Here is a 12,115-nt window from a genome sequence, read left to right as displayed (position 1 = left end):
CCCAGGCAAAAGTCACCTTGCTTTGGGCAGGAGAGGCGTCGTGAAGCGATCTCAGGTTCAGCATCCTCCTTCTCCCCCTGCTAAAGGCGGTGGAAGGATGGGGAGCGCCCTGCCTGGAACAAGGGACCAGCCCGGGCAGCGCGTGGAGAGCGCCGAGCGGGACTTTCCAGCGATAGCTCCTGAATAATTGAGAGCCAGCAGTCACTTTACTGCTCCCCAGGCAGCCCAATTGGCACAGCAGCTCCGCTTTTACCAGCTCCTGATCTGGACCGAGATGGGAGGAGGTCGCTCTCCGCCTGAAGAGCTGCACCGAGGCTTAGCAGGCAGAGAGAAGAGGCGGGTGACACAGCTCTGAAGGCAGCCCGGCTGGATCCCCCACATCTGCTCCCCACGTTGTACCCATTGCCTTTCATTGCCAGGCTGTAGCGACAACAGCAGAGTGCACTCCCGGCCACCAGCCCACCATGGCCTTAATCGTGCGCTTGAAGAAGGTCACCAACCTGAGAGGCAAAGCGGACAGGATAGCCAAGGTGGCGTTCAGAGGTACATGCCCTCAGTTGTGTGGCACTGTAGCAGAGGCACTCTGTGCGGTGCTGCAAGATAGGTGCCTGTTTGTGTGCAGGTCTGCATGTCCCAGGGAAGGGGAAAGTTCTCTGCAGAGGAGCCTCAACCCTGCAGAACAAGGGAATGACGCTGGGGAAGGATGCTCTCACTCCCCTAGAGCTTGGGTGGCTTCATTCTGGAAAAGAATAACTCGTGTGCCCCCTCACATTTTGCCTGGGCTAAAGCTTCTTGGAGTTGTAGCTGTGGTGGTTTAACGGGCAGGTTCTGGAGTCAGCAAGAGCCCCGGGGATGCAGCTCCCTCCATTTGGAGCCCCATTACATCTGAAGAACCCTCGGAGGTTCCAAACCAAAGTTTTCCCCCTCCAACTAAGACCTGGGAATGGAGTTAGCATGTTATTGTTGACTGTGGTTTGTTTTCTTATTCAAAGAACGATTGTGTTTGCCATTACACAAGTAGAAATCTCTGAGCTTTTGAAGGAGGGCAGACAGGAAGAAGAAAAGTGCCAAGAAGAACTTCAAAGCCACTGAAATGCCACATGCTTTGAAAATGTGTAACATGTGGCACACTCCTGCATTTCTGCAATGCTTCATGTTTTTACAATGAGGTACTCTTTCTGGTGGAGATAGCAAGTGGGTTGTGATAGGGGTAACAAGTAAATTGCCTCCTAAGCAGCGTTTTGTCAAACCCTGACACCAGAATTGGCAGAAACGCATCCCCATTTTGAGCAGGGGACTTTCTCAGCTTTTGCTGGAGATGCCAGGGCTGAACCTGGAACCCCTGGCATACAAAGTATTGCTTTGAGTGTATGCACACAGCTTTGAAAAATACACATTGCCAGTGTTCTCTACTGAATGCTCACTACATATAACAACCCACATTGTTTTTATACAGCACTGCAGAAAGTTTGTGCTCGTACTGATGCTGATTTGCAAAATGTAAACCTTTTGCTCTTAACTTCATGTTGTCTAGGGGAGTAGAGTTAGAGCTGAAATTAAAATGATTGGCTTCACTAAAGTTATGATATACTTGTTTTCCATTAATCATTTATAGCACATTCTAGCATTGCCTAATCATCACTGAGACAACGCTTGCCCCCACCCCTGTTACATTGGCAGAATAAGGGTTGCATTATAGTGAAGGGCATTATAAATGATTACTAGAGAAATGGTCTATGATTTGTAGTTGATATAAAATCTGACCTGACTTTTCTCAATTGATATGTTCTACTAGAATCACAGCTATTGCATGTCACCTCCATAGAGTGTGCATTTAGTATACATGACAACATGTGAACAAAGAATATCACAAATATTATTTCTGAGATATCAAATAAGGTTGTTTTTCTCACATGGGAAACATCCTGGACTTAAAAATGAAAAGGTTTGTATTTTCAGGCGTTTGTATTCTGAAATGTGGAACCAGTCATAAGAAAAACTAATACATGGATCTCACCAACTAAAAAGAAAAATCCACTTGATTTTCTGATGATGTCCAAATTATCTTTGGATCACTAGAGTTAAAGAAACCCAGCTCTCATTTCTTGATAGTTGTCTAACTTCTAAACCAGCTTATCCTTGTGTCCAAGAGTTTGAGAATATAAATATATTTATCTGTAAACTATCTCAGGTCAGGTCAAGCAGCAGACAAGAGTATGTGGAAAACCTAGCAAAATTTCCAAAAAGAGGTAAGCAGGCATCTTAGAATAGAAATATTATGCCAGACACACAATCTGGTGGATTTCTGATAAATTGAATTAGACATGTTGGATTAGATCCTGACTGTATTTGACTGGAATACTCCAACTTAAATTGTCTCCTTAGGCCCACATCAGTTCCAATCAACACATCTGCTGCCCCAATTCATTATAAGGACCAACCTTTCTCCCCCTTCCAGCTTTGAGCAGAAATAAAACTTAGGAAAAAAAATTAGAATTTAAACAATTGATGAGAGAAAAAGAAAGAGAATGCAACCATTTGGGTTTAAGCAGTATTTCTTTACACGCATTTTAATCTTAACTGCTAAAAAATGATGGCTTTTTATTACACTTTTTCAAAAGAATTTTTGAAATAGACAGTTGGCATAATGGGAATGTTTTTATATCTCTTATTTCAAAAAGATGGTGCATGCATATGTGTATATGACTGGTTTTTAAATGCCCGATATCAATTCTGGACACAGGCTTCAAGGACATTTTTCTTTAATAAAAGAGAAAAGCAGCTGCAATTTACATAACCCCCTACATCTAAGGTCAAGGCCAACTTGCAAACAACATCTGTATGTACAATGGCACACTTGTTACATATGAGGACAGGGTGACGTTCCAGTTCTAATACTTAGACAGAACTTTCTATCATATTGATGCTGATTCAAAATAATTTTTCCCAGTTCTTCTTCTTCTTTTTTCAGCATCTTGAATTTTGGAACCTAGCCTCCCCCGTTAGGCTACTCTTGTCAGATTTTACTGCAATCTAATCTGAAGCGCTCCTGCAAATGTTCCTTGCACATGACTTAGTATTGTGAGATTAAGTGAAACGCTCCTCATCCTTGAAAAAAAAATCCAAAGGTTTGAGGCATATTGCACCATTCAGAAAGCGCAGCTGCTCCCTGAGGTTAATACTGTAGATGATGGAAATCATCTTGAGGCATGAAATCCCATTTAATTTTTTTCCTTGAAATGCTGTTCTCTGCTTCTCTGTTATCGAAGATAAGGGAGGGCATTCTGGATATGTTAAGAGGTTCTCCCTTTTTTATAATCAGGACAAGTGGTACACAGAGAATTCAGGGCTAGACGAAGAAAATCCTACAGCAATCTATCCTGAATAGACAGTTTAATCTGGAGTGTTGTGCTGGGGAGTAAAGGAAAAAACCACCTTGTCTTGTCCATGTGATATAATACCGTCTGGTTAAATAAGTAAGAAACTAGTAAGGATTTCCCAAGTTCTGGGACCAATCAACCTACTGCGGGAGATTCTGCCAACAGTAACAAAAGTTGGTCACAGCAATAGGAAATTAAAAGCCACCAAACCATGACATGTGGTGTCTCAGGCAAAGAACCAATTTCCAAAGTTATTATCATCTAGAGCTATTCCAAATGCAATGGGGAATGGCCCTCTACAGGAAGTATCCCTGCAACTATTTTTGATGCTATACAATAACAACGACAGGTCCAAACATCTTGTACATATGCTATTTTATAGGATTTTATTTATGTTTATTTTTTTGTGGAGTTCTGGGTGCTCTCTGGGTTTGCCTGTTTGCTTGCAGATGTTTTATTACCCAACTAGGTTACATCATCAGTTCAAGAGAGTGTGGGATTTGCTCCGGTTTCTATGTAGTTGCTTGGCCCTGCCAGTGTTGGTGAGTGTGTGGTTTTCTCCTTGGTAGTTCCTTGATTGAAGTATTGTTTTCTGCTTGATTGTTTGTCTGGTGTTAAATCCCTGTTTGTCTGGGTATTGGCTGCTGAAGAGGATATGTTCTGGAGGACGTATTTTGTTTATTTTTCTGAATGCATATATGTAATATTATTAAGCTGCAAACTTAGAGGTTTTACAGAAGATTTACACACAATAAACAGTATATTATTTTAGCATTAAAAATGTGCATGGAAGGGCCCTACTGGATCCTTCCCTCCAGTGCCCTAAGTCTCTGCAGTTGGTTGGACTAGGCGCTTATTTCTTTCCCGCCAATCAATCCAGGTTCAATCCAGTGCTCCGTTCTGCCTGCCTGCCTGCCTGCCTGCCTTTGTTTCTGGTTGTTTCGGAGCAGCTTCGGCTGAATAATAACTATTCGCCTCTTTTACTCAGCCGAAGCTGCTCCGAAACAACCAGAAACGAAGGCAGTTAGGCAGGCAGGCAGAACGGAGCACTGGATTGAACCGCGGGCGGCGGGGTGGGGTGAACGGGCGCTTCGGAGGAGCTGCGCCAACAGGAAAAGCCACCCTGCCGGCTTCTTTGAAGCAGTTTCTTCCTGGGCTGGTGGAGGAGCGAGAGAGCAACTGAGAGAGGAACGAGGCAGACACCTGAGGGATGAGGCTGAGGGAGGGAGGGAGACACCTGAGGGATGAGGCTGAGGGAGGCAGGGCCGAGAGGCGGGGCTTCTCAGCCATCCTGCAGGAACTTGTCCTGAGCCGCGGAGACAGCCGTGGCCGCCGCCGCCCAGCGCTCAGTTTTGAAGGCGCTCCTCAGCCCGGCGCAGTTCCTGAATCTGCAGCTGAAACCCTCCATTTTAATGTCCCAATAGAAGAGAATATCTGTCGCTCAGGGTTGCAATGAGGAGGCATTGGCGCTCCCTGAACTTGGTGGTTTGCTGGCAGACGTTTTATTACCCGACTAGGTAACAACATCAGATGTTACCTAGTCAGGTAATGAAACGTCTGCAAGCAAACCACCAAACTCGGACTCTTCCCCCTCCCCCGGTCCTTGAAAAAGTGTTTCTGCGTGAAACTGGTCCCTGGTACAAAAAAGGTTGGGGACCACTGCTTTAAATCAGCCGTCAGGGGGAGCTTAACAGAATTCACATGACTTACCTACATAGGTGGCAGTATTTAGCTAGCCTTGACTCATTTCAGAAAATTGAGCCAAGCCAGATCTGGTTAGTCCAGGAGACCACCCAAAACATTCCAGAATGGAAATTAGATTGAGAACTTTAAAAACACATCCTGGAAGCAGACATTTAATAAACCATGTCTGAATTGTTGCCAAGAATAGTACATAGATATGTCCAAAATATCACCAGGAGCAGAACGTGGTTTGACAATAGCTCTTACTTATACCCCTTTCAGGGTTAAGTTGTACTTAACTGCCACAATAGCCTTTTAATTCCTACAGCTCCAAGTAATAATACAAAAAATTATGGAGGTTAATCTGCTGGACACAGTTGATTGTGTATATTTGCCAGTCACATCTAGTTTGCAGATTACTGGAAACTGGCTGCAGTAATATTATCAGGATCATTTTAACTAATTTTCCTTTTAGGAGATTTTTCACTAAAATTACCTTTCTTAGGCCTGTATTTCTTGTACAGAGGAAAATTCATCAGGAAAAATGTTCGACCAAAGACACATATACACATAGACGATAATTATTCCATTGTGATCTTTTTGTTGTAATTTTTGTAAAAAGGACAACAATAAATCTTGGAAGAAAGATGCAAGTTTTTGAGCAATATCTTGGCACCAATATCTTGACACCATAAAAAGAAAAGATTTGCAAAAGATTTGCAATGCAAAAGAAAGTATTAGATATTAGAAATGGGGATTTTTTTGGTAATGATGATACATTGGCTCAGATTCCAAAGGACTAGATGTACAACTTGTTGGATCTGGCATTTTTCCCCCTGCAAAAGGCTAAATGGCTTACTCTCTGCAATCGGAAACCTCTGCAAGTGAAATTTGATCAACCTGCTGAAAGAATAGCATACTAGCATACTTTTCTCTTGTAATTCATTAAAGTGAATCCAACTCGATGATGGGGAAATTGCTGTTTGCAATCCAAATAGGACTTGCCAAAGATCTTTTTCCAAAAGATACAGGAATAAAACAAGATTCCTGATCTGATTTTCCGAAAAGGATTTGACTGCATAATAGTTATACTTTAGTCTGAGAACTGACTTTGAAAAACAGATGGAAATGTAGGTCTTGTGGTAGGTCATCACACATAAAGAAGTTATGAAGTCTGAAAGCAACCGTCCTCAACCCATCCAGAAATATTTAACTTCTGTTAAACAATGGCTATAAAGTCCAGTTCTGTTTTTGCACACTGTGCTATAGCATTGTTGCACGTGTAATAAAGTGGCAGGGCTTCAACCACACAGTTGCAGCTATTTGGAACTTTAGTTTTGGAGAATTTTGGGGGGAATACTTTAGAGAGCCAAGAAAACAAATCAATGTATCAAATGAACCCAGCATTCTCACTCCCGACACAAATGACCAGGCTCAAATTATCCTACTTCAGATGCAAGATACAAAGTCCTAGCTTTCTGGAGAAGATTTCAATGCTGGGAAAGATAGAAAGAAAGAGAAGAGGGCAACCAGCAGCAAAATGGATGGACTTATTTACAGTGGCAATGGGGGAGCAGTTGGAAGAGCTGAAGGGCCCAGTTAGGGATAGATCATCATGGAGAAAAATCTATCTATTAGTCATTAAGAATGGACAATGACTTGATGGCATGTAATCAATCAAGCTTTGGGTGCCCCTGATATTGAAGCAAGACATTCAAATCAAAACAGGCAAACATGCACATTCCCCCCAATTATTGAAAAAAAGCCTAGGCCAGGGGTGTCAAATTCTATTTCATTGAGGGCCACATCAGGGTTGTGTTTGACCTTGAGGGGGAGTGTATGGGCATGGCCAGGGTGGGGGTGGCTGGGGTAGGCAAAGCCAGCTTGACGTCACTTATGCCAGGGGACACCTGTGGTGGCTTGGGCAGGGCTGGGGAGATCCTCTTGCAGCTCTCTGCCAGTGAAAACGGAGGCCGGGAGGCCCACATGCGACTCTCCCGGGCTCCATTTTCAGTCATAACGGCCTCCTCCAGCCCTCTGTCAGTGAAAATGGAGCCCGCGAGGGCCTCGTGCAGTCCTCCTGAGCTCTGTTTTTCCTGGCAGAGGCACCATGGGCCAGTCCTTTGCTATTTCCAGGGCAGCCCCACAGGCTGGATCTGGCCTGCGGGCCTTGAGTTTGACACCCCTGGCCTAGGCAGATGCAAAGTCAGGCTTAAATACTATCCTAAGAACAACCAATAACAATGAATATAAGGGGCAAAACTTCTACTGCATGTTCACTTTTATACCTACTTGCTTCAGAATATTGTCTTTTTCTTGAGTATCTTCAAAAGGCAGCACTTGATTGCAAGATTCGACCATTTTTGTTCCCTAAGAATGCTTCAGGCATTCAATAAAAAATAAAGATTGGCCCTGGGTTGTAGATTGTTCTATAGCTGAACAATTCCGAGTTAGTGCTTCTTTTATTTTTTTTTTAAAAAAGACCAAACTTTTAAACTTAATTTTTCTTGAAAGAAATGAAACCTGGAGAGGTTGGGAAAGTTGGGAGGTGATTAAAGGCCTCAAGTTGTAGAACTGGGATATCTTTCTGGTATAGCTGCTCCAGGCTATTTCCCTGCATCAAAATGTTCCTTGCTCACAAGGAAACAGAAGCTGCAGATCATAAAATCCCGAACTGTAAAATACAAACCATTAAGAACACCAAGGGAAAAAAATTACACTTCCAATCAATGTCTCATATATCGAATCAAGAGAACACCCACTAAAACGTACTTGCTTAAGGCTGTCTATGAGTCGCCCTGTGCAAATAGGTGGCAATATAATTTCCCTAAAATAAATAAACAAATGAATATGTCTTGGGAAAGATGGTAGAGATGGTCTTGGGAAAGGGGACAGGGATGACTGAAGAGCTGTTGTAGGAGAAGAGATTACTTAGTCCTGAGAAAATGGAAAGGGTGAGAAAGCAATTCAATTCTATCTTGAGTTTGTTTGGTATAAGATGGGGCAGAGAGGCTTTCAAGATTCGATTATGTTGCCCTGCGACAATAAAAAGCATTGCAATAGTGGCAAATATCTTGTAACTTGGGTGACGAAACGTTGGAAAACCAACTCATAAGCTCGGAGAACGAAACTTCACCCTCAATAAAAAGCATTTCTGGAATCTATGCTGCTTCTTTCTTTCCCTTCCCTTTCTTATTTTGAAGGATTGACCTGGCCAAACAATCTCCCTAAAGAAGAGCCCTCTAGTCTGAAAGGGAAGCCAATTGAGATGACTTCTGCTACAGGGGTATTTGTGCAAAGGAGCCCTGGACCAGGAAAGGTTCTCTCTGATGGAGCAATGTTTCCAGAAGAGGAAAGTAAACAGATCAGTGGTGGGATTCAAATTTTTTTACTACCGGTTCTGTGGGTATGGCTTGGTGGGCATGGCAGGGGAAGGATACTGTAAAATCTCCATTCCCACTGTACCACAGGGGGAAGATTACTGCAAAATCTCCATTCCCTCCCCACCCCACTAACCTGCTTTCCAGCTCCGTTCTCCTGTGCAGGGCAACAAAAGAAGACCCAGCCAATCAGCTGGGACTTGGGAGGCAGAGAATAGATGGGGGCAGGGCCAGTCAAGAGGTGGTATTTGCTGGTTCTCCGAAATACTCAAAATTTCCGCTACCGGTTCTCCAGAACTGTCAGAACCTGCTGAATACCACCTCTGAAACAGATATTACAAAGTATTTTTAAAAGAGGGATGATTGGTTCCTCAATAGCTTTTCTTTTTGTTTTTTATTTATTTATCGTCACATTTATATGTCACCCCATTCGTTGTAGCCAGCATTTAATTTATTTATTTTTCTTAAATATTAATTTTTAAGTCAGCAGCCATCAACTATTAGTATCATAGGTATTGAAATGGTCATGGGAAACTACACGACTAGTCCCCAATAGAATGTTTTTACAAAGTAGGTTTATTCAAACAATCTTTGAAAAATAATTTAACTATCCAGTTTAACTCTTTAATTAAATACAAACAGGTACTTACCTAAATGATGGATGTTTAATGTTTGACCCACCTCTTTCAGTCTCTCTTTCCTAGCATCCTTCTCAATTCACTCTCATAGTAGCAGTTCTAAACTTCTGTATAAGTGCCTCATATCTTTGTGCTTACATTTTTTTCTTTTAACAATATGTTCAAAATATTCCTAGTTGATTATTCCTATTATAACACTTTCTTTGTTTCTACCATTGAAAAATGTTGCTTGTGGAGTTTCGGAGATCACTTAAGGGAAAATAATATGAAAAGGGATTCTTCCCAATGATTCCAAATTCTCTCTAGAAGGTTGCCAGTAGTTTCATGCCTCAGACTGTTGCTGTGTAAATTTCTTTTTTATAAGCATGTGTACAAATCTGAAAAACACGTTTGCATGCGCTAGCAATACAAGTTGTGATTATTATATTTTTGTCCCACCATTTTATCTACAGTATAACTCAAGGTGGTTTTCAGTGGGGGACAAGGAATGGAGAATCAGTGATAGATGATGGCTGTTGTCCTTGCTGCTGTTGTTGAGAAAATCCTTTTCCAGGTCTTTTTAGCTAAACAAATCATTCCAAACAGGCAAAAGGAAGCTCAAAGATAGGTTGATGACCAAAACATGGCACTCCTGATTGAAACCACACAATGCACTTCAAATATTACATATTGCAAGGAGTTGTCTGGAAATACGGTAGCCAGAGTTGCTGGTGTGTGTTTTGTTTTGCTGTTTAATAGAGGTTTCTTTCAATAGTGTTAAAACTACGTAAATCAACCCAAGTCAATGAAGTCTTTGATCTTCTTTTTCATGTGTAATTAATATTCCATATCAATTCAGGGCTGGGATATCTCCTGACTGTGCTAGACTTTCTCCTTTCTCCTGGGGCACTGGTTAAAAAGCAGGGATAGACTCATAGAGGAGGGAAACCCACACAGCTTCCTTCAAGCATTCCAAAGCTTTTGTCCATTTACCAAGGTAATATACAGGAGGAAATTATTGGGATGAGGGTGGATTAAATGTGGGATTCAAAGAGAGCCCTAGATTTCCATGTCACTGGAGAACCTGGCACCTTTGTCCTTCTGGTGAAACAATGCTGGATTTCTCCCTGGAGGTAGGGATCAGAAGGCAGTCAACTGCACATTCAGAAGACACATGTTGAAGTGATCTTCAAGCAGGAGGAATGGAGTAATAATAATAAAAAAAATTATTGAAACATCCCCAAAGGAATTTCAAAGAGGGATACTTTAAGAATAGGACAAGAAATGGGGAGATAACTGGTTCCTTCTCACTGATATGATAACGATGTCTTGGTTGTTTCATCAATCCAGTTTCTAAAGAGGCCCTTATAACTCCTCCTTTCTCACTCCAAAATTACTAAGAATGTAAATCTCAACCTTTTGGCCATGATTGTTAAGTGAATCACTGCAGTTCTTAAGTAGATTATGCAGCCATTAAGCAAATCCATCTTCCTCTATTGATTTTACTTGTCAACTAGTGATTAATCATGTGACACCAGGATGCTGCAACCATCGTAAATGCACGCTGGTTGCCAAGCACCTGAATTTTGATCATGTGACCATGGGGATGCAGCAAGAGTCATAAGTGTAAGGATCTATTATAATAGCAATACCAATAGCACTTAGACTTATATACCGCTTCACAGTGCTTTACAGCCCTCTCTAAGCAGGTTACAGAGCCAGCATATTGCCCCCAACAATTTGGGTGCTCATTTTACCCACCTAGGAAGGAAGGAAGGAAGGAAGGAAGGCTGAGTCAACTTTGAGCCTGGTGAGATTTGAACCACCAAATTGCAGGCAGCTAGCAGGCAGCAGAAGTAGCCTGCAGTACTGCACTCTAATCACTGTGCCACCGGGGCTCATAAGTCATTTTTGCAGTGCTCTTGTAACTTGGAAACAAGTGGTTATAAGTTGAGGGCTATCCATATTGCTTGCAAATGATTGAGATTTGTTTGGTATTACTATCATGTTGTGGCCTGCCAGCGACCAGTGGAGCTGGCAGCAGACTCGGACAGTGAGGAGGTTGGGGAAGAACATGGGCCAATCCTGGAGTCTGGAGAAGGCTCTGATGAGTGCAGAGAAAGCAGAGATGGCACCAGAGCCATTTGACAGTTCTCAGCTGCCTTCAGAGTCAGAGATCAGTGGGGTAGAAGAACAGCTGGAGCCTGTTCCCAGTGTGTGCATGCACAGAGCTGCCAGGAGAAGGGAACAGCTAAGGAACAAGGGTTGCCTCAGGAGTAAAGGCTCAGGTGGACAGTGAATGGCCCTCCCATAGGGAATAAAGAGGAGCAAAAGGGGAGTGGTGTTTGCAGGAGACAATTAGTTCAATTCATTAGGGTGAAGATCTGTTCCTGACTTCTTGCCAAGTAATTGCTGCTACAGCGTGGTGTTTGGAAGATATCGGCCTGGAAACTCTCCAAGCCTGATAAAGGTCTGTAGCTGTGAAATCTCATGAAAGACCATTTGCCAGGACTTTGCTGGAGAGGAATTCCCTTTAACCTAAATAAAATGGGCTTTATTGGAACAAGGAGTCTGCTTCATGCTCTTGGAAAGCTTTGATCAGAACATATTACTGATAACACATACAACAATACCAGTTTGCTTTATAGAGAAATGACTGCAAACCTAACTGGGATTAGGTTTCTTTGCTTCAACCAGCACAGATGCTCCCAGAAAGTGGATCTATATGTGTAAATGGGGAGATGATTGCCTGTACCTAGTTAAGTAATAAATTTCCTTTTTTAATTACCCAAATCCTATTATAAGCGAAACTGCGACTGCAGTCCTATGATGCAATTATCAGGGTTTCCTATTTTATAATCTCTCTAGCTATATTTGAATTTTAAACTGAGAGAAAAAGTAATTAACAACAACAATTTCTGCCACACTATGTTACACAACACAATAAAATTGAAAATAAGCATATTTTACTTCTAGAAGGAGGCAGGTTTAATAATAGGCAAGTCCTGCTAGCTTTCAGGGGAGGTTAATTGGGAATTGAGAATATATACAGTAT

The 12,115-nt window shown here is 42.2% G+C and overlaps 1 protein-coding gene across 5 annotated transcripts in view; it reads left to right on the top strand.

Moving 5' to 3' along the window:
- Positions 1-213: 213 nt before the first annotated feature.
- Positions 214-12,115, top strand: part of OTOF (otoferlin) — a 164,326-nt gene continuing 152,424 nt past the window's right edge. For all 5 annotated transcript variants that reach the window (XM_087959852.1, XM_087959835.1, XM_087959842.1 and 2 more), the window contains exon 1: positions 214-543. In XM_087959852.1, coding sequence (XP_087815978.1) covers positions 465-543 — 79 coding nt within the window. In that variant the 5' untranslated portion in view covers positions 214-464. The remainder of the gene's footprint in view (positions 544-12,115) is intronic.

This window comes from Notechis scutatus, chromosome 1 (genome assembly GCF_049901735.1).
Source record: "Notechis scutatus isolate UNSWTSFEM ecotype Mainland chromosome 1, rNotScu1.2, whole genome shotgun sequence".
NCBI classification, from domain to species: domain Eukaryota; kingdom Metazoa; phylum Chordata; class Lepidosauria; order Squamata; family Elapidae; genus Notechis; species Notechis scutatus.
Note: the sequence above shows the minus strand (reverse complement) of the source record. Positions and strands in the feature narration are given on the sequence as shown.